The 23,924-nt window shown below is 42.1% G+C and overlaps 1 protein-coding gene across 1 annotated transcript; it reads right to left on the minus strand.

Annotated features, from left to right (window-relative positions):
* Positions 1-6,425: 6,425 nt before the first annotated feature.
* LOC139409383 (regulator of G-protein signaling 5-like) lies at positions 6,426-17,357 on the minus strand. The gene is made up of 5 exons (XM_071154464.1): positions 16,991-17,357; positions 14,398-14,511; positions 13,178-13,239; positions 8,482-8,648; positions 6,426-8,373 (listed from the first exon to the last, which is right to left on the minus strand). Exons 1-5 carry the CDS (start codon positions 17,032-17,034, stop codon positions 8,212-8,214), a joined length of 549 nt encoding a protein of 182 aa, XP_071010565.1. The 5' UTR covers positions 17,035-17,357; the 3' UTR covers positions 6,426-8,211.
* Positions 17,358-23,924: the final 6,567 nt, after the last annotated feature.

Below are 23,924 nucleotides of genomic sequence, written 5' to 3' on the forward strand. Positions count from 1 at the left end.
CCTTCAATGCTGCAGACATTTTTTATTACCCTTTCCCAGATCTGTGCCTTGACACAATCCTGTCTCGGAGCTCTTCAGACAATTCTTTCGACCTCATGGCTTGGTTTTTGCTCTGACATGCACTGTAAACTGTGGGACCTTATATAGACAGGGGTGTGCCTTTCCAAATCATGACCGATCAATTGAATTTACCACAGGTGGGCTCCGATCAAGAAACATCTCAAGGATGATCAATGTAAACAAGATATATCTGAGCTCAATTTTGAGTCTCATAGCAAATGATCTGAATATTTCAGTATTTTATTTTTAATACATTTGCAAAAAATCCTAAATACCTGTTTTCGCTTTGTCATTAGGGGCTATTGTATGTAGATTGATGTGGGATTAAAAAAAATCATTTTTAGAATAAGACTGTAACATAACAAAATGTGGAAAAGGTCATGGGGTCTGAATGCTTTCTGAATGCACTGTAAGTACATAGATGACGTGCTGTATTTTTTCCCATGCCCCTGTTCCGAGACGGGTGCTTTATAATTGTCCATTCTAAATCAAAACTAATTTCACACGTATATTGTTTAGCATCTGTAAAGCCAACATAAAATTGGGCCTCCAGACTGATGCAGCGGTCTGCTGAGGCGTCACAACAGATCCGGGTTCGATCCCGGGCTATGTTGCAGCCGGCCGCGACCTGGAGACCCTTGAGGCGGTGCACAATTGGTCCAGCATTGTCCAGGTTAGGGGAGGGTTTGGCTTGCTGGGATGTCCTTATCCCATCGTGATCTAGCAACTCCTGTGATGGGCCGGGCGCAAGCTCGCTGACACGGTCGCTAGTTGGATGATGTTTCCTCTGACACAATGGTGCGGTTGGCTGCCGGTTAAGCGAGCAGTGTCAAGAAGCAGTCTGGCTTGGCTGGGTAGTGTTTCGGAGGATGCATGGCTCTCGACCTTTGCCTTTCCCGAGTCCGTACAGGAGTTGTAGTGATGGGACAAGACTGTAACTACCAATTGTGGAGAAAAGACCATATGAAGTTAATAATATTCTGATGGGTGACAATATTAGCCTATCACTTGGGAATAATGTATCATCACTTGTGAATGATGCCCAGCTTGTGCAGTAAGGCAAGAAACAACACATGCCTTTTTTATGTGAGTGGTGTATTTATTTGGGATCTATCACATCCCACAACTGTCCCAGAGTATATTTGGAATATTTATTTATGGCGGATAGTAGATTGACATAAGTTAGTGCTTTTGCTGTTCATTAGGCATATTAATCTTGTTGGCTGATGATAAATTCTTCAATATGCGCCTCGGAATTCGATAAAAGGGACACGCGCAGTTGCGTTCCGCGATGTGTCTGTCATCATTCACTTGTAGCCTACTTCTTAACGGAAATGCCTGTGAGAAGGACCTGATCACGTGATGGGTATTGGCTAATAAGAATTGAGATATCTGAGAATGCCATGTGAGCTGTGTTTGAATACTCATACTAACTGCACTAACCATACTATTTGTGATGTAAATGTAGTATGTAGTATGCTATTGGTCATAGTATGGATATAGTTAGTATGCCAAAAGCTCCCGTATGCCATACTAAAATCGCCAAAATACGAAGTATACAAGCGTTGTACATTATTTCCGTGCATTTAGGGCCCATAATACAATTCTTCTGAAAATGGGCGTGGCTTCACAACGTTTTCAGATTTCAAGAAAATGGTGGAAAATATATACAGTGGGGCAAAAAAGTATTTAGTCAGCCACCAATTGTGCAAGTTCTCCCACTTAAAAATATGAGAGAGGCCCGTAATTTTAATCATAGGTACACTTCAACTATGACAGACAAAATGAGAAAAACAAATCCAGAAAATCCCATTGTAGGATTTTTTATGAATTTCTTCAAATTATGGTGGAAAATAAGTATTTGGTCAATAACAAAAGTTTATCTCAATACTTTGTTATACACCCTTTGTTGGCAATGACAGAGGTCAAACATTTTCTGTAAGTCTTCACAAGGTTTTCACACACTGTTGCTGGTATTTTGGCCCATTCCTCCATGCAGATCTCCTCTAGAGCAGTGATGTTTTTGGGGCTGTTGCTGGGCAACACGGACTTTCAACTCCCTCCAAAGATTTTCTATGGGGTTGAGATCTGGAGACTGGCTAGGCCACTACAGGACCTTGACATGCTTCTTATGAAGCTACTCCTTTGTTGCCCGGGCGGTGTGTTTGGGATCATTGTCATGCTGAAAGACCCAGCCACGTTTCATCTTAAATGCCCTTGTTGATGGAAGGTGGGTTTCACTCAAAATCTCACAATACATGGCCCCATTCATTCTTTTCTTTACACGGATCAGTCGTCCTGGTCCCTTTGCAGAAAAAGAGCCCCAAAGCATGATGTTTCCACCCCCATGCTTCACAGTAGGTATGGTGTTCTTTGGATGCAACTCAGCATTCTTTTTCCTCCAAACACGACGAGTTGAGTTTTTACCAAAAAGTTATATTTTGGTTTCATCTGACTATATGACATTCTCCCAATCTTCTTCTGGATCATCCAAATGCTCTCTAGCAAACTTCAGACGGACCTGGACATGTACTGTCTTAAGCAGGGGGACATGTCTGTCACTGCAGGATTTGAGTCCCTGGCAGCATAGTGTGTTACTGATGGTAGGCTTTGTTACTTTGGTCCCAGCTCTCTGCAGGTCATTCACTAGGTCCCCCCGTGTGATTCTGGGATTTTTGCTCACCGTTCTTGTGATCAGTTTGACCCCACGGGGCGAGATCTTGCATGGAGCCCCAGATCGAGGGAGATTATCAGTGGATTTGTTTGTCTTCCATTTCCTAATAATTGCTCCCACAGTTGATTTCTTCAATCCAAGCTGCTTACCTATTGCAGATTCAGTCTTCCCAGCCTGGTGCAGGTCTACAATTTTGTTTCTGGTGTCCTTTGACAGCTCTTTGGTCTTGGCCATAGTGGAGTTTGGAGTGTGACTGTTTGAGGTTGTGGACAGGTGTCTTTTATACTGATAACAAGTTCAAACAGGTGCCATTAATACAGGTAACGAGTGGAGGACAGAGGAGCCTCTTAAAGAAGAAGTTACAGGTCTGTGAGAGCCAGAAATCTTGCTTGTTTGTAGGTGACCAAATACTTATTTTCCACCATAATTTGCAAATAAATTAAACTTGCACAATTGGTGGCTGACTAAATACTTTTTTGCCCCACTGTATATGCAGTCGGACAAGAGTGGATACAATTTCATTGCTTTAACTAATTATGACAAATGTTAAGAAAATATTGAGCAATGTAATAAAGTAATGACTTTTCAAATAAGTTAAGTTGGCTGCCAATTTGTTAGCAAAGCTACATTATCCTTACCAACCGCAGCATATCATTACAGCAGACTTTCCCCCCATTTTTCTCTCTTTCTATCTCTCTCTCCCGCTATTCTCTCTTTCTCTTTATCTCCCTTGGTTCTCTCTTCCTCTCTCTGTTCTCTCCCTCTGTTTCCTCCTTTCTCTGTGTCTCTGTAGCTGCAGGCAGGACAGAAGCCATGCATGTCTGGTCTTTACAGAGTAACAGAGAGGACCTGGTGTTAGTAATGTCATCACACTGAGTCCCCCAGGCTGCAGCTCTGCATCTCTGGAGTTCTGGGGGCCTGCAGCTCTGGAGCCTTGCTCTGGGAGAGCAACTGCAGGTCCATTCAACCAACATTTAAAATTGCACCTTATATTTTCGACTTTTCTAACCCACAACAGTAAGTTGAGACCCCGACTGCTTTTTAAAATTTATATATAAAAATAATTGGGTGGGGACGGGACAATTTTACCGGCTCCTTCACCCGTGCGTGGCTTTAAGAAGGAAGTTCAAGTGTGCTGTTTGTTCTGTCTATTATTCATTGCTTTTTTACCATCAGTCTTTAAATCAAAAATATTTTCAGAGAATTCATGAGAAAGTTCTGGAGTTATTGCCACAGAGTTATTGGGTATGAATGACCTCAGTGTGTGTGTGTCTGTGTGTGTGTGTGCCTGCATATGTTACAGACTATGTCAGTGAAAGGGACAGAACATTCCAGTCTTTAAAGTGGAGCCAAGTGAGTAAGAAGCTCACAATGCTCTCAGAAAGCTATTGTAAACATCAATCATATTGGTCACACTTTATTTTAATAGTTCATCTGTAGATGAACAGATGGTCATACTATCAACCAACTATAAGCAACTGCTTGCTGAGTTTATGGTTAGGGTTAAGTTTAGGGTTAGGATAAGGGTTAAGGTTAGCGTTAGTAGAAAGTTAGTTGAAATGTTACTGATAGTCTATGGAGCATCGACAGATGGGCTATCCAAATAAAGTGTTAACATTACATAGAGCTTTAGGATCACCATCCATCAGTGGGATCTAAACTTAGAGACCCTAGGAAGTGTAACAGTATAACTTTAGACCGTCCCCTCGCCCATACCCGGGCGCGAACCAGGGACCCTCTGCACACATCAACAACAGTCACCCACGAAGCATCGTTACCCATCGCTCCACAAAAGCCACGGCCCTTGCAGAGCAAGGGGAACTACTACTTCAAGGTCTCAGAGCAAGTGACGTCACCGATTGAAACGTTATTTAGCGCGCACCACCGCTAACTAAGCTAGCCGTTTCACATCCGTTACACTCACCCCCCTTTTGACCTCCTCCTTTTCTGCAGCAACCAGTGATCCGGGTCACGGCACCAATGTAACAGTATAACTTTAGACCGTCCCCTCGCCCATACCCGGGCGCGAACCAGGGACCCTCTGCACACATCAACAACAGTCACCCACAAAGCGTCGTTACCCATCGCTCCACAAAAGCCACGGCCCTTGCAGAGCAAGGGGAACTACTACTTCAAGGTCTCAGAGCAAGTGACGTCACCGATTGAAACGCTATTTAGCGCACACCACCGCTAACTAAGCTAGCCGTTTCACATCCGTTACAGAAGCACAGTTTAGTTTTCTTCCCAAGTCTTATTGGCGATGTTCCTTGACAGATGAGTAAATTCAGCTGAGAAGCTTCTACACTGTATGCTGTAGAATGAGAAAGCTTTCGCTTCTAGAGAATAAGAGACTAGGAGCAGTTGAAAAGTTCAAATGAGTAGAGAAGGTGAAGCTCTTTTTTTTATGTTTGTAAACACATAATTTCTAAGAGCAGGCTTGATGTTTCGGTAATCCTAGCCCTCTTTGTAATCCACAATCTCTTCTTGTTGCATGGTATAACAATATAACAGATTACCATAATAAGCATTGAGGTGCTATCTGCCCATCTACACAGTGTGTGGGTTGTCATCTCCGGGCTAGCATTGCGTGTACTCTCTGGTTATATATTTGGACATAAGGCTAATGGCCTGCATGGTTCATGGAATGGTAGTGGTGTTGCTTGGCCAGGCAGTATAAAGAGATGTCAGCTATTTCTTAACATTATAAAGTAATGTTGTCTGGTCTGGCTTTTAATAGTATTTGCACTCCTTATAAACAATGGGTTGGTTTGCTCATGAAATGTATATTATAAAGATCTAATTAGATGTCTGACTGATATTCTTGATCTTTTCCAATGACACAGCTTTGGGTAGATGTATACATGTAAAATATGTAAATACATGTAAAAGAGAAGAGAGAAATCCAACGAGATGTTTATCAGGTTCACCGATGCCCCCAAGGGGCCATCACAACCCTTCTGTGATTCTAGGAACTGTGACCGTAATAAGGAGTGAGTACATGTTAGGACTTGACACTGTTTGTGTTGGCTGTATCTCCCAGAGTGCATCTGCTTCCTTTCTGTTTCCCCTCGCTACTCCAACATTTTCATTCGCTCGCCAGCAAACGATACACTCCTCCGGGGTCCGACTGACGCACTTTGTTCTGAAGAAGAAAAACACCCTCACTTGCCGTGTGGGAAAAAGAGAAGTCAAGAGTAAGGACGTTAGCTAACTCAGCCTCAAAAAGCTGCGTGCTTTGTTGTTGGAAAATTTCCTAGTGGGTGTTTATTTTCAATGAGCTTTATCATGCTCAAGCTTTTAAATGGTTATTTGTTTTTTTTATTCCTTTTGTATATGTATGTATCTGTTTAATAAATATCCCTTATGTCATCACACAAAGACACATAGTTACTTATCATGAAACACTTGGTGTTTATAAGATGTGCATGTGTAATCCTTGAGTATGCCTTCTCTTGGGTACTACGTTGAGAGATGTTTTCAGTTAATGATAAACTTGTGATCACAAAAATGGGAAAAAAATCCTCCGATATTGGATAATAAAAACAGAGTGACAATAGATAGTCAGATGTTTTCTCTTTTATGACAATGAAAAGACAGACCTCTCCTAGATTCTCCTGGACCCCGGTGCTCTCTTGGCCACAACTCCCATTAATTCCAATGGGGTAGTCATGAATAACTTAATCAACACAAATACTGGTAGATACTGTATTTACATAGAAAATAAATACATCTTCAGGAATTTAATGTATTGATGCCTTTTATGTGGGTGACTACAAATAATACATGCACAGACTGTATGAGTCAGATATTAACTTAGCACCACATAAGTCCTTACTGATGTTTTCATCAAGTGTTTTCACTAAAGGCATGACACCTTGGGCAATAGCAGTAGATTGGCCAATCTATGCAACTGGATACCCTTATCAATGCCACTTTAGAAACATGTTTTTGTGTTGGTATTGTTACTAAACTTTAAATTACTATATGATGTCAAGTGATTACAAAGTATGTGATCTAACATTTTGTCACTTTAGCTTCAAGTGAAAATAAATGGGAAAATCAGTTAATTAAAATGACCACAATTGTCAACTCCTGACCTGCAGTGTTGCAGAAAGTCAAATAATGCTGTATTGGGCAACAATAAGGACTTATCAAGGTATTGAGTATTTGTGTAATAGTACTTCAATGATATGGCTATGACAGCTGCACTTCTTAAATACATAAAAACACAGAAGAGCATTATAAAAACACACTGTAAGGTAGTGATATATTATTGCTACATGGGACTGAGAGAACCTTTGCATAACCAAAGACCTCCACCCTCAAAACCATATACTTCTCTGACTATAAAAGGTGTGAAGGCTAGTTATTATAGTGAATGGTTAGTGACAAACAGAAATGCCGAAAGCTGTATTGAAATACCGGATGAGATTAGTTAGTCAATAATTGAGTGCATATCTTTCTCTTCGGTTAAGTTAGTAAAGTGCCTAAACGTTAAAATGTTGTTGTATTGCGTGTTTCCTTTCCTCATCTCCTTTGCTTCATGACCATCTGTAGGTGAAATGAATGGCTGAAATGACCTAAAATGGAATAATTTATGCCTACTTAGTTCAAATGGGTAAAAAATAATTATCTGGAGAAAATACTGAGTTATTTTCTTTTCTGAGATCCACCCCTACTTGGTTTTCCCATTTTAGCAACTTACAATGCAGTGGCCCGTGAACCACTGAACAAACTGCCTACCACTGATCCCAAGGATGGCCTGAGAGCACGTTGGAGCCAACTCACAGCTACTCAAGACACTTGGTCTCTATGTCTGTTGTTTTTAAACTGTTTATCACTTGGCTGTGTGAACGCTAGGTTGGCCAAGTCCCTCACCCGTTCTCCCCTATTTAGAACACTTGATGGGTACTGGATGTGTCACTAAGAGTCTCAAGGCAGAGGTCAGATTGTTCTCTCCAGAAACTCTGAAAGCCACTTCAGTTTTTTTTCTGGGAAAGCTATGATGTACAAATATGGTGTGTCTATTTGTCTGTCTAGGATCTTCCTTTTTATTTAGACTATGGGACAAAATGATTGCGAGAGATTTTGTCTGCAATATTTATGACCTTTGGTAAATCTTCCCAAGAGATTGTGATTTTCCAATGTATTTCTTTAAATCACTGTTTAATTGATTGGTGGTTTGTTTGTCTCTCATTTAACAAATACTGTCATAATGCATGTTCCACACTCTTTACTTTTTGAATTGACATGTGACATTTTGATTGGCTGCAGGTAGATAAGACAAATATAGAAGTAATTTGAAATATAGATTTAAGTTGGTATAGAATGAGAAATCTTTATGATTGCCCTTAGTTATCAAAACTGCAGTCTCGCTTGTGTCAATTGCATCAAATTATTTAAAAAAGGCCTAATTCCATCCACTTCAAATGACATCCAATTGGTTTGGAATTGACCCTTATTCTGTGATCATCTCCTTATTTGACCAGCTCCTGGTACTGCTCAGATCTCAGGAAGCGGCCAAAGGAGTCCTTCTCCATCAGAGCATAAATTCTCTTCTGGGCCAGGTCAAAGGTCCCCGGGGAAAGATCAACCAGGTTCCTCAGGGTCACATCCTTGGTGTAATGATCAATGTTCACCTGGAGGGAGGAAGAGAGCGAGAAAGAGACACAGAAAGGCAGGCAAAGGTAAGTCTGGGCTTCCACAACAAATACAACCACAGATTTGATGGCCACATTTTCTGTCACCTCTCTGGGTCCCTCGGTCTGGATGAAGTCCTCATAGATCTTCCTTGCCTTCACAGCCATCTTCATGGGAGACTTGATCTTCTTGAAGTCCTCGCAGGCCACCCAGAACTCAATGTTCTCCTCACTGAATTCAGAGCGCAGGAAGCTACGGAACATGGCCAGGCCACCTTGGAGATGAAGAGATAGAGAAAGAGAGAGAGAACAAGTGGTCCCATATTTTCCTGCCACACAGAGAGCATTGCGCCAATCTTCTAACATCTCCCATGAGACCTGAATTCCAGAGACAAACTGCCACTGTGCCTCTGTTTTAAACTGTTAGATGATGTGATAGGACTAGCTCCGATAGCTTATGTGGTTGGTACAGTAGCACAGTGTTTACAACAGCAGAGTTTGGGTTGGATTCTTACATGGCCCGCTAATCCTCAATATATGTTGCTGTGAGTCATTTTGTATAAAAGTGTTTGCTGAATTGAGAACATTATACTGGGCATGACTATATATAAATAAATAACCAGCATCCTGATTCAGCCACTTCACTTTATTTATTTCCATCAAATGTGATTGTTTGATGGTTAGTTCTTGGAGCTCCTCATTTGTGTCAAATGGTCTTTAGTGTACACTTGTGGGTGCCAGGCAGAATTCCCACATTGAATGTGAAAAGAAACTGTACATGTATCATTGCCACACAGGAAGCACTTCATGTCTAAATTAAAATGTACAGGAAGTGCATGGCGGCCATAAACATTTTCAAGAGAAGTTTTGGAGAACAAACAAATTATTTTTTAAAACTCAAACTGCAAAACAAACATTAGGAAATTATTTGTTTTGTTAACCACACCCTCCAATGTCACAAACTAACATTTATACAATTTAGCAAATGAAGGAACACTCAGGTAGTGGTTCAAAGGTCCTATGTTCATTTAGATTTTGGCGCCAGAGGGGCAACGGGGAAACTGAGGAACCAATAAGTGGAAACCTGTTTGAGAAAGCAATTTAGCTAGCGGATGTGAGGAAATCAATTATTTGGCACATTTTACATGACTTGGTGGTTACGTTTTTCTCTAGCTAGCTAGTTAAATAACTAAGCTAACCTAAATGCTAGCTAGCTAACATTTTCTGATATCCCTAGAGGGCTAGAGTTTGAAGTGTAGCTAGCTAGCTAGGTTGCCTGAATGCAAGGTAGTAGCTTAGTCTTGAGTCAAATGAGGAGGTAGCTACCTAGATATTTCGCGCGGGTGTGTTCATGGGCTTCCAGCAGGACGCCAATATTATGAATGAGTGTGAATCGTGAATTAAATGAAGTTCCTTTATGAACGAGTTCTGATTTTGATTGTTTGCTTAACACTAATATGTGATTAAAGATTTTGAACTAGGCCTATGCCTTTTGCATTTAACACCAGTTACAGTATGTGGCTTATTTGTCATTTCGACTGTCCCAGGGAGGGGCAGAGAGAATTTAAATTCCTGGTTTTGGCTTCTTTGGCAGAGTGATCTTGGTAGTTGTAAGGGGAGGCTTATGTAAGCCTGGTATATCCCAACCTGAGTCTTTATGGAATAGACAGGTTGCCTGCAAGGCATTTCTTTTCATCTAAGTAAATGTACATTTTATTATTTTGTAAATATTTCAGATTGTGGGTCTAGACCACAATCGTCACCTGAACGTAAAAGCATAGCTTCTGCAACAGAACAGTCTGCCTCCTGCAAGATTTCTGCCCCTACAACTACTAGTTCCCTATTTTACAATATTGCTTTTATTACAGGATTTGGGTTTTCCATTTATATTTTGAGGTTGAACTTTAGCACGTTTAGCACGTAGGGTGCACCGATTGGTGTCCCCTCGTCAGTCAGTATGTGTTATACCTGTGCTGGTTGCCATCTCGTTAGTAGGAAGGTGTTTCACCTGTGTTGGCCCAGGTGCTATTTAGGAGTGGCTGGCCGAGTGCTCCAGTTGCGCATGAGAGATGTTGGGGAGAGCTGCACTTTATGTCAGCTGTGATGCGATTTCGAGCACACCTTATTTAAGTTTGAAAGAAGCCAGAGTTTTGGTGTTTCCCATGTTTGTTTTGCTCCATATTGTTTTCACTCTCTATCCTAAGTTGTTGTGGGTTTTTCTTTCAGTTGGTCATTCCGGAGGCAATCCAAGTGGGCATCCATGGTGGGTGTCTTTCAGAACCCCTTACTAGGTGCTTTGCCAACTTTCAGGGGGCACCCACATGGGTGCCTTTCAGAACCCCTTTTGAATGCCTTTCTCTTTGTCAATAATTTTTTTTGTTAGGTCCCTTTGTGAGCGACATTTTGAGTTTGTCTTGGTGGAACATAACACTTTAGAGTAAGTGATGTGGCTGTATGACTGTTTGCAGTAATACAGTAGAGCAGTTGGTTGAGAATAAATATAGAACATTGAACAACACCTATTTAAACCCCATGAGGGAAACTAGGGGGAATCCATATTAACTGTAATATTAATGTCAAAGTTCTTCATTAGATAATCAGAGCACAGCAGTTTCCAGTTCCCGGGTTATGAATCACTTTAATTTTGAGCTGAGCTCTATCTGGGGATGTTACAATAACATCCCTAACCTCTCATAGTTTCATAGCTACTCTACAAGCTATGAGTTTTGCTGGAGAGGAGACTGATGGGTCTGCTCAGAGGAGTTGCACCACTGGGTGAATCTGATGGTTGTGTGTGTGTGTGTGTGTGTGTGTGTGTGTGTGTAGGCTACTACCATGCACTAACATCAAAGCATGTGGTACCATTACAACCCACTAAATCATGTACTTATGTATGTAAGCACTGTACATATCTGATCCCAGATGAATATATGATTTACACATGTACAGTGCATTTGGAAAGTATTCAGACCCACTTTTTCCACATTTTGTTACATCACAGCCTTACTCTAAAATTGATTAAATAAATGTTTTTCCTCATTAATCTACACACAATACCCCATAATGACAAAGTGAAAACAGGTTTTTAGGAAGTTTTACAAATGTTAATGTAATATATATATATATTTATTATTTACATAAGCATTCAGACCCTTAGCTTTGAGACTCAAAATTGAGCTCAGGTGCATCCTGTTTCCATTGATCATCCTTGAGATGTTTCTACAACTTAATTGGAGTCTACCTGTGGTAAATGCAGTTGATTGGACATGATTTGGAAAGGCACACGCCGGTCGATATAAGGTCCCACAGTCGACAGTGCATGTCAGAGCAAAAACCAAGCCATGAGGTCGAAGGAAGCCTCCGTAGAGCTCCGAGACAGGATTGTGTCGAGGCACAGTGGCCTCCATAATTTGTAAATGGAAGAAGTTTGGAACCAACAAAACTCTTCCTAGAGCTGGCCGCCCGGCCAAACAGAGCAATTGGGTTGAAGGGCCTTGGTCAGGGAGGTGACTTAGAACCTGATGGTCACTCTGACAGAGCTCCAGAGGTCCTCTGTGGAGATGGGAGAAACTTCCAGAAGGAAGTTCATCTCTGCAGCACTCCACCAATCAGGCCTTTATGGTAGTGTGGCCAAATGGAAGGCACTCCTCAGTAAAAGGCACATGACATCCCACTTGGAGTTTGCCAAAGAGCACCTAATGGACTCTCAGACCATGTGAAACAAGATTGTCTGGTCTGATGAAACCAATATTGAGTTCTTTGGCCTGAATGCCAAGCATCACTTCTGGAGGATACCTGGCACCATCCCTACGGTGAAGCATGGTGGTGGCTACATCATGCTGTGGGGATATTTTTGAGTGGGGGGGACTGGGAGAGTTGCCAGGATTGAGGGAAAGATGGAAGTACAGAGAGATCCTTGATGAAAACCTGCTCCAGAGAGCTCAGGAGCTCAGACTGTGGTGAAGGTTCACCTTCCAACAGGACAACAACCCTAAGCACACTGCCAAGACAATGCAGGAGTGACCTGGATGTCCTTGAGTTGCCCAGCCAGAGCCCGGACTTGAACCCAATCAAGACCTGAAAATAGCTGTACACTGCTTGTAGCGTTATAACCAAGAAGACCCAAGGCTGTAATTGCTGCCAGTAAAGGGTCTATTTTTATACATTTTCCAAATATTCTAAAAACCTGTTTTTTGGGTTGCCATTATGCGGTATTGTGTGTAGATTTATGAGGGGGAAAAATAACTATTTTTTCTCAATCAACTTTAAAATAAGTTTGTAATGTAACAAAATGTGGAAAAAGTCAATGGGTCAGAATAGTTATGTATGTTATGAGTAAGGAGAGATTCCTGGCATTCACACACACACACACACACACACACACACACACACACACACACACACACACACACACACACACACACACCCTGGAGGAATGCACCACACTGGAACATTTAGACCAGGCCTTTGAGGAAGGCATATTTTCCAGCAGTTTAATTTTAGACGCAGGTTTAATTTATTACATAATATAGACGTTATGCCCACAGATGGATTATGAAACGTTACTTCTCTGGATAACAAGAGTGAATACCATCAAAGTTACTGTAATCAATACCATCAAAGTTACTGTAATATTATACTAGTCTGTCTGCTCTGTATTTGGCATGACTCGTAAAGTTTAATATGATGGGGTGAAGAAATATATAGTTTTACACAAGACCTCATGGCTTTTCGTAAGGACTTATTTGTTGTGTGTGTGTGTGTGTATTTGTGTGCGCATGCCTGTAGATCTGGGCATACTCACAACTGTTGGTCAGCACATGGTCCAGGGACTCACGCCACTGAGAAGCCTCCTCAGGAATGGGCCTGTACAACACACAAACACAATACAACACCCACATATTATAGTCAATCACCGTAAACTTGATTTAACATGAGACAAGCAAATGAGCACGGTCAGTCCTTACTAACCAAAGAAGGAGAAGAACTTATCTACTGGAAAGCCCAACCAATATTAGCCTTTGATTGGACTATATTTCCTGCCTATTCATCTTCATCAGCCCATTATCAGAAGGCCATGTTGTTAACAGCTGGATTCAGAGAATCCCACCCGGAGTGTTTTAACCCCAGGGTCAGAAGTTTGTCACTCACAGCCTCTTCATACTGCTCCATGTAAGGTCATTGAGGTCCTTGATTGCCCTCCCTCTAACACACACACACTAGTCAGAGAGAGAGCCCTTCAGCATCTCATCTTTATTGATGGCTGTTCTACTGAGCTAGTGGGGGAAATAGCTTGCAAACATCCATTATGTCAGAGGTTACGCAATTAAGTGGAAGACACAGCCGCAGTATGCAATGCTTTTATGGTCAATTTGGAGATGATTTAACATGTAAACATCACAGTGACACTTCACAGGATGTTCTCTCCACATTCTCTCTCCACTGCATTCTCTTTCTCCTCTTCCTTCAACACTCACTTTCTGTAATCATACATACAACTGATTATTTCCCTGTAGAAGGTAGTGCATGATAAACTGTAGAGACTGAACACATATAGTACAGTATATACATTTTTGTGATAAGCAACCATTATCTTGGTCTGGTCAGTTCCAGTGCCTGGGATGGAGATGTCTCAACCTTTGAACTCTTCATTTGATACAGTACATGCAATGGTCTCTGTCCATGCACGGCTATCAATTATGAGGCTAACGTGCATACTGACAGGCTCTCCCTCTCTTTCTAAGTCAGATCTGGAGATGAAAGCCAAGCAGTAAATCATGGAAGCAATTTACAATTGTCTATTTGACACTGTTTGAAGTAGAGTAAGGCCTAAACGTTTCACTCCTTTGAGGAGCACTTGAAGTAAAATCATCACTTGAAAATGGACTGAATCTGAGTCAGGGATAACTGATAACTGGGATAACTGACAGACCATGTTGCGATAAGGTGTGTTCACGCACTCATGCGAGAGAGAATGCGTTCCTGTTAATCTTTGTGTGTGCGAGGACGGTCCGTGCTACTCACTTCTGAAGCTTCTCTGGCTTCTTCTCTTGTTTCTCTGGGTATGGGATGATCAGGTCAATGCCATTCTCAGGCTTCTGGAGGAGAACCCCCAACTTAGACTTGATCTCTTTAGCCCTAAGAAAGGAAAGTCATGAGGAAATAAGGCCATTTAGGAGGATGCTGTAATGTTTTAAATGGCACACATTCATGAGTTAGAACAGTATAACAACACTAGTAATGACTTTGGCTAATGCAGATTGTATTCAGAAAAACCAAGTGAGACACAGATAGCTATAACTAATCAATAAAGTTCAATATAATACAAGTTGAACAGCAATCAGCAACAGAACAAAATACATACCCAACCTCAAAAAGGAGGGACTAATCATAAACTAGGCCTTCACATTCATTTATTTGGATCTTAAATGTACCCTGTCAGACCCAGGATAATACAAACACATCCTCAGATGAATCAGACCCATTAGTAGAGGTCCTGTGGTGTAGCCTTTGCTTTCAATGGCACAGTGTCAGGAGTTAGATTACACTATAATGTCATCATAACATGTAAAAGGACTAAAAGGTTACGTCATTTTTATAATATAACTTTCATTTTAATCTTCAATCAGCTTATTATGTTAACTATTAATCATAATAATCAAATACCCACTTCTAAGCCATCTCAAACTTAAAGAGAGTGTCCACAATATTTTGTGGACACAATAACACACTAACAATTTTACTTGCCATTTGCAAAAAGGCAATAATCAAAATGTTTTTTTTTTTTTTACAAAGAGGATTAAACCAAAAATACTTTGAATAGAATACCCACCTTTATCATTATCTACTGCTCCCATTACTCAGGTTAGAAAAACAGCAGAGACAACTAAACAAAACAAAGTCTGATCAATCATTTATGACGTGGTGAGCCTCACGTAGTTGATTCCTCTTTGTTACTTTCATCGATCCATGTAGTCAGCGATCAATTGATGGGCTCAACTAAAACCACAGCCACACATGCAGACACATGTGCAGCCTCTTGTTAGCAAGACAGACCTTGTTGTTCCTGACCGGGGATGACACATCTACACTCTTAGAAAAAAAGTGTTCCAAAAGGGTTCTTTGGCTGTCCCCATAGGAGGAACCCTTTTTAGTTCCAGATATAACCCTTTTTGGTTCCAGGTAGAATATTTTGGGTTCCACGTAGAACCCGCTGGTGAAAGGGTTCTACATGGAACCCAATAGGGTTCTACCTGGAACCAAAAAGGGTTCTTCAAAGGGCTCTCCTATGGGGACTACCAAAGAACCCTTTTAGGTTCTAGATAGCACCATTTTTCTAAGAGTATAGATTCCAGGTAGGATTGCAAAATTCCAGGAACTTTCAATCAATTCCCTGGTTTTCCAGAAATCCTGGTTGGAGGATTCCAGATATCCTGCTTATTCCCTCCTATCTCCGGGATCTTTCAACTGCAATTTCTGGAAAACCCAGGAATTTATTGAAAGTTCCAGGAATTTTCAACCCTAACTACGACAGACCACACATTTCCATGGGTTTCTACAGAATATTCATTCTAACCAGAGCTGTAATTAAGAGATTGCCCAGGAGTTCAGGGCATTGACGTTTTAAATCAGGATAGCCCACATGAAGACGAAAATAATGTGTTACGATTTTTAGACGTGTTAGTAGCATTGGTCTAGGTAACTTTTTTTTAGGACATCTCCAAGTAACGATGTGTAATTAAAAAATAAATCCCCCATGAAAAGGATAATATACTGCATCTTACATTTTTGGTTTTTGATCAACTGGTAACTGTTCTAATTGTTTGACTGATGAGCGGCTTTCAGGGAATGCCTGTTTGAAAAACAGCCCTGTGTTATTGCCATAAGTTATTTATGAACTTCCTACTATTTCAGAAAAATACTTATCCAGATAATAGTCTGATTTAGGAAATCCATAACTCAATATAGAAGTATTCATCATATGCATGAATACTATATTAAATCAACCCATTTAACTGGAACAGGGCAGTATATCATACTGATTCCGCTTTCCCATTTGGCTGCTTATGCTGTTTTATAAATTCATGACCAGAGGATGACAAAGAGCAGATAGTGAACCTCTGTTTTGCTTTTCAGCTTGGCTAAATATTCCTGTCTTGCATGTGGATGCAATTGACCTGCAGCTGAGTTGGTGCTGCAAATGGGAATACAGTCAGCATAATGCTATCCTTCAGGTATTAAGATCATGAAACAATACCTTTATATCTGCAACTGGAAACTTTTTGGACAGTTAAAAATGTTTGATCAAGTATTTAAATCAACTTTAAACTTTCCACTTGTCTTAAAATGAAGAGCAAACGATATTCATAATAATCTAGATTACTATACAGCATATTTCAATAATTTAAACCATACTAAAAACATCTCAGCATTTTTACAAAATGAGAAAAAACTATAAATACAGAAATCAGATTTTGAATATAGGTCAAACATTTTCTGACTAAGAAATCAACTCATAAAAGTTTTGAATGTAGTTTCTCTGGGCTTATTTCAGGCAAAAATAGGAAAGATTACCCTTTCAGAGAAACAGAAGAGCATACTGCTTTTGGTATCTCACCTTATCCGACATGTTTGGGGCAACGCAGCTAATCCTTTACACATTTTATGAAGTTTTCCTTTTTGATGTTTTGTTGAGTGAGTCCACCACCGTAAGATTCAGAGTCCCTTTTCTTTTTGACTTTGTCCTTCAGCACTCTTGGGGAGTTTATATACAGAGAGCCTATTGGCTTTGGGACAAGAGCATTAGCCAATGAAACGGATGTCTGCGACTGCAGGCAGAGGAGTCAGGGTCGACTGCATGAGAAGTGGTCTGCTAGAACTGGTATGGCTGGAAGTAGAGGTTAATCCCTAACCACAGATTTGTGATCAGATTCTTACATTTACAAAGATAAAGAAGTTGCACTGAACTCAGCCACTGATCAAGTGGTGAAAGATACATTTATTAAGTAATTTATTAGATAAATACATGCTAGCAGATACCCATAGACTTCCATTCATTGTGCTAACTCTATTAAAATTGGCTCGAGGAATTACCTCTCACTTCCTTCATACTGGACACAGAGACATGAAAAGTATATCCACGAGTTCATCTGACTCATTGCCAAAATCCGAAAGTATCCCTTTTATTAACACGCAAATCAAGATCACTTTAGTAAAACTTTATTTAAAAGGTCCTTAATAACAAAAAGGCATTTATAAATTGTGTTCACCATTTATTAATAATTACTCCCACATTTATAAACCATTTACTAATCATTAGTAAAGTATTTTTGCAGTCCCTAATCTAAAGTGAACTCTATCTATACTTTATAAATACAGAAAGATGAAAGATGGGCATGCCATTGCTAGACATTCCTGTGGTACCTGGTAAAACAATTATCAAACAAAACAGGATGTTTAAGGAAATATAAATATATGTGTGAATAATTAACATACTAATATTTACAAATGTTGGCGTAATGATTTAATAAATGGTGAGCAAACTGTCAATGCCTTATACATGATTTATTATGGACCTTTAAATAAAGTGTTCTAGTTCCTTTTGATTATCTTTCTCAGTTAGAAAAAACAGTTGTGAATTCAAGTTTGAGTATAGACTGCAGACTGCAGTCCCAGGACTCGCCCAAACTCCAGTGGAGCTGGAGAAACATGTTTTCAGATAAACATGAACTATTTGCGCAATGTATGCTAGGCCTTTTCAACCATCACACAAAGCAAACATCATTAGCTATACATAGGAAACGTTTAGTCACAGATATCCCATCTACAGCCATTTAAGAAAACAAGGTGAAATACCAAACCTTCTAATCCATATGGGAGTTAGAGACAGTGATTTTTTGTTCATATACAATTATTACAAGAGTGAAGAGGCAACTCCAGGATGCTGGCCTTCTAGGCAGAGTTCCTCTGTCCAGTGGGTGTTATTTTGGCCATCTTAATCTTTTCATTTTAGTGGCCAGTCTGAGATATGGCTTTATCTTTGCAACTCTGCCTAGAAGGCCAGCATCTCGGAGTCGCCTCTTCACTGTTGACAATGAGACTGGTGTTTTGCGGGTACTATTTAATAAAGCTGCCGGTTGAGGACTTATGAGGCGTCTGTTTCTCAAACTAGACACTAGTTTTAAGCCCAGGCCCTGTCCCCGCAGGAGACCTTTTGGTAGGCCGTCATTGTAAATAAGTATTTGTTCTTAACTGACTTGCCTAGTTAAATAAAGGTTAAATAAAATAAAACAATGTAACTTGTGACAACTTCTCACACAGTAACCATGGCTGACATCAGCATGGTTGGTTGGATCATGGTGCTGGCATTTTAGAGGTTAAATTGCCACAAGTCCAACATATATTCAATAAATGTTAAGCGTTAGTTGCTTTGAACAAATTACCATAATGCAGTAAATCAGTCCCTTGGTACCATTTATGCTTCATCTGCATGTTTACAGTACATTGAAAGTAAACAATCCCTGCAAATCTGATGTGAGGAATCCTCTGAGAAGAACATGGGGGAAAAAAATACAACAAATGTCAAAAACAAATGATGAACAAGCTTGGAAAATTGCAATTACACACTCATGATACTCAAAGAACAAGTAAACATGACATACAGTCTGATCCTTCTACTGTCTGAAGAACATTCTGTGTACAAAGAAAAAAAGAGAACCCTTCATTTGGCTCAGAGATGCTGGAGAGTATCTCTGAATAGGATCCAAGACAGGAACTAAAACAATACCATTCTCTGGTCGATGGAACATGATTTACAGCCGGTAGCCATGCTATAGAGACCAGGCTGCTTGGCAGGGAGGGATATTTGGAGAGCGCACAGAAAACAGAGGCCAGTTTCCTGAATAGGAGAAGGTGCCGTTCCTGTCCCAGACAAACCAGGACCACACCAGTTACATAAACAAGGGCCTTAACATTGTTCTACTGAAATATCAAACTTTCTTGATAACGTTTTCCCCTGAGTTACAAAAACAAAGGTCAAAGAATTAAAATTTTGACCAGATTCATTGAGACTTGCTAACTTGTCTTTGCTCCTTGTGTGCTGTGTTGTCGAAAGAACATGTAGGCTATGGATCTAATCTATAGACCCCCAGACATCAACAGTGACATATTGGACTATTGACAGATCATTTGTTTGTAGAAATGGAAACTGAAGACAGGGAAATTGGTTCAGTATGGTTGATAACAGAATGTCATCTGGCATGTTTTCAAGTGGACCATAAAGGGGCACCAAGCAGCTCGTCTTATCTTGATGACATGGTAAACAACACATTTTTCCCAACACATTTTTCCCGCCTCAGTGGAACAGCAGCACTGTGTCAGGCAGATGGGGGTTGAGAAAAAAAGCAAAATAACTTTCTGTTAGTGGCAGCTCCATCAAAAGCTAACATGTTTGGAAAGTGTTTGTGTGCTCTAGGCAGCAGCATCAGTGGTAACGGATCAGAGACCATGTAAGCATACAAAACCACAAAAGCTTTGTTTTGATTACAGACTTTACTGGAAGCCCAAACTGCCAAAGATGATCGTTATAATGCAGTTCAAATAAACATGGACCAGTTGGCAGCCGGGCAGTTTGTTTGTTCCATGGACATATGCTCTATGCTCAGCTTAGGGATGTAATGACCAAAAGAAAGGTCTGCCAAGGGAAAACACTGCCGTGCAACCCCAATGGCTGGGATGTCATTGTTTTCGTTGTTAGTTGTCATTTCACATACAGTTTGTGCTTATATTTAGAGCAATTAGACAGGATTCTAAAAAATGGTCCAGATGCGTTAACTATTTGGTCGTAATGAATAAGTGGTACTACAAATGGTGTTTACATATTAACTATGTACTACATGGTAGTTAGTTAAACTAGCGAATACATGGTTTTGTAATGTAAAGCGAGGCCAAGTATTTCAACCCTCACATTGCGCTCTATCACCAAGATGAATATTCAATAACTGTAATGTTGGCACCAGGGGATCTGAACTTCGGTTACATCATGTGAATGAGGGCACATGTTTTATTACCGCGTTATTGATTTCAGTTTTAATGAAATCTGACTTTAATCTTGGTACAATATTTGGAATGCCATTCCAATCACACTTCAGAGAGTAGGCAGAACCCCTGCGTGGAAATTGCATAGTACAATAGAACTATTTCTAAAATCACCTCACTTCTAAGGGATCTGAAGAAAGAACAAGTTGTCCAGTTATAATTTAAGTTGTCCAGTTATAATTAAGACCCTTTTCCAAAAATGGAAGACTCGTTCAAATCTCCCATCTCCACTTAACATGACTAATCATGTTGTTATTTGGTCGTTTAAGTGCAATAAGCCATGGTATTTGCCATAATCACTGGTTTCCTGGGAAATCAGAATATATCAGGCTTCCTGGTGCCAGAGTGTTTGACGAAACAGGAAGGCGAGTGTAATCTCACATTGACATTTCTCCAAAAATACCACAGAGCACCAATCCTGCTGTAATCTCTGTGCTTTGTTATGACTCCTTGAGTGCCTTAGCGCGGCTCTCAGACTGCCCCTCTGACGTTTTACTTCCTCCTTGGCAAAGGTCAACAGCAAGAGAGGCTGATAAAGCAGATTACCATAGAACAAGCATCATCATGGAGCCTGTATGAATGAAACAAATGGAATGGAGACTAGGCTTGATCAATGAAACCAAATGGGATGCCAAGGAAAGGATTTAACTGGTCATTTATGAACATTTGAACATCTTGGCCATGTTCTGTTAAAATCTCCACCCGGCACAGCCAGAAGAGGACGGGCCACCCCACATAGCCTGGTTCCTCTCTAGGTTTCGTCCTAGGTTTTGGCCTTTCTAGGGAGTTTTTCCTAGCCACCGTGCTTCTACACCTGCATTGCTTGCTGTTTGGGGTTTTAGGCTGGGTTTCTGCACAGCACTTTGAGATATCAGCTGATGTATGAAGGGCTATATATAAATACATTTGATTTGATTTAACCCAACTCCTCTGAATCACGTTGTTATTTCCAATGCTATCTCCACCAGTGGCGTAGCACAGTTTAGCAAGGAAACCCGCAATTTCCAAGCAGAGAGAAAAATTTGCGGTTTTATAGCTAATCTCATGCTATTTTAGTCATTTTGCAATGAGGGCGAGTGAAGATGTTGTTGGTTTAGAGTTATTTTCCTGCTATTCTACACATTTTGCCATGAGTCTAAGAGAAAATGTTGCAGTTTGAAAATACCGGACTGGGAACCCTCGCTGCGGACCCGGACTGGGAACCCTCGCTGCGGGCCCCGGACTGGGAACCATCGCTGCGGGCCCCGGACTGGGAACCATCGCTGTGGGCCCCGGACTGGGAACCCTCGCTGTGGGCCCCGGACTGGGAACCCTCGTTGCGTGCCCCGGACTGGGTACCCTCGCTGCGTGCCCCGGACTGGGAACCCTCGCTGCGTGCCCCGGACTGGGTACCCTCGCTGCGTGCCCCGGACTGGGAACCCTCGCTGCGTGCCCCGGACTGGGAACCCTCGCTGCGGGCCCCGGACTGGGAACCCTCGCTGCGGGCCCCGGACTGGGAACCCTCGCTGCGGGCCCCGGACTGGGAACCATCGCTGCGGGCCCCGGACTGGGAACCATCGCTGGAGGCCCCGGACTGGGAACCATCGCTGCGGGCCCCGGACTGGGAACCATCGCTGTGGGCCCCGGACTGGGAACCCTCGCTGTGGGCCCCGGACTGGGAACCCTCGCTGCGTGCCCCGGACTGGGTACCCTCGCTGCGTGCCCCGGACTGGGAACCCTCGCTGCGTGCCCCGGACTGGGAACCCTCGCTGCGGGCCCCGGACTGGGAACCCTCGCTGCGGGCCCCGGACTGGGAACCCTCGCTGCGGGCCCCGGACTGGGAACCCTCGCTGCGGGCCCCGGACTGGGAACCATCGCTGTGGGCCCCGGACTGGGAACCATCGCTGTGGGCCCCGGACTGGGAACCATCGCTGTGGGCCCCGGACTCGGAACCATCGCTGTGGGCCCCGGACTGGGGACGCTCGCTGGGGACTCCGGACTGGAGAGCGTCAATGGAGGCTTCATGCCATGACTCCTCACTGGAGGCTTCGTGCCATGGATCATCACTGGAGTGATGGAGTGAGGACGCACTGGGCTGTGCAGACGCACCGGAGACACAGTGCGCAGAGCCGGCGTAGGATATCCTGGGCTGAAGAGACGCACTGGAGGCCAGGCACACTGAGCCAGCACCATCTGTCCTGGCTGGATGCTCACCCTAGCCCGGCAAATGCGGGGAGATGGGATGTAGCACACCGGGTTGTGAACGCACACTGGAGACACCGTGCGCTCCACCGCATAACACAGTGCTTGACCAGTACCACGCTTCTTCCCACGGTAAGCACGAGGAGTGCCCCCCCCAAATAATTTTTGGGGGCTGCCTCTCGGGCTTCCGTGCTACGCGTGTTCCCTCGTAACGCTGGGCCCTTTTACTCGCTGCCTCCGCCTTCCTAGCTGCTTCCACCTGTTCCCATGGAAGACGATCCCTTCTGGCCAGGATCTCCTCCCATGTCCAGGATCCTTTGCCGTCCAGGATGTCCTCCCATGTCCAGTCCTCCTGAAGTCGCTGCTCCCCCTTACCACGCCGCTTGGTCCGTTTGTGGTGGGAAGTTCTGTCACAGCCGTCGTCGGAATGAGACCAAGGTGTGGTGAGCGTTAATTTTCTTTTATTTGTTAATGTCGCCAACAAAAACAAGAAATAACAAACACGACCGTGAAGCTTACAAAGGCTATAGTGCCCCTAACAAAGACAACTTCCCACAAAGACAAAAGGGAAAAAGGCTGCCTATGTATGATTCCCAATCAGAGACAACGATACACAGCTGTCCCTGGTTGAGAACCATACCCGGCCAAAACATAGAAATACAAAAACATAGAAAACAGAACATAGAATGCCCACCCAAATCACACCCTGACCAAACCAAATAGAGACATAAAAAGGCTCTCTAAGGTCAGGGCGTGACACTGAAAAAGATGAAGATGATCATGATCATGTGAGCTACACCAGTGATCTCAACACTTTTAAACTGTTCCAAACTGGACTGGACTTGACCCAGGACAGGCAGGCCTGGATGGATTCCTACAGAGGTGTCATGTTTCTCCAGAATGCTATCACAGGCCAGAAGAGAGAGGAAATTACATGGCTTTTCCCACAGCACCATTAATTGCTTAGATAAAGGAGGTTTATTTGCAAAGGCTTTTCCGGAGAACCCGCCTGCTTAAAATGATTTGCTTTTAAATTACAATGCCTCTCTCTCTTTCTCATTATGCAAGTGTACCCGAAGCTAAATACAGGCCAGGAGATAAATAGATATGTGAGTTATCATTCCTCTCCTTAGAGAAACAAATGAATCCTCATTGAGAGAAAAATTTGTTTCCACCACAAATGAAAGGACGGTGTCAGTCTAAAGGGTATTAAGTGGCTCTATAAGATCATTTTTATAGAGATGTACAGTGCCTTCGGGAAAGTACTCAGAGCC

This window comes from Oncorhynchus clarkii, chromosome 5 (assembly GCF_045791955.1).
Source record: "Oncorhynchus clarkii lewisi isolate Uvic-CL-2024 chromosome 5, UVic_Ocla_1.0, whole genome shotgun sequence".
Classification (NCBI taxonomy): domain Eukaryota; kingdom Metazoa; phylum Chordata; class Actinopteri; order Salmoniformes; family Salmonidae; genus Oncorhynchus; species Oncorhynchus clarkii.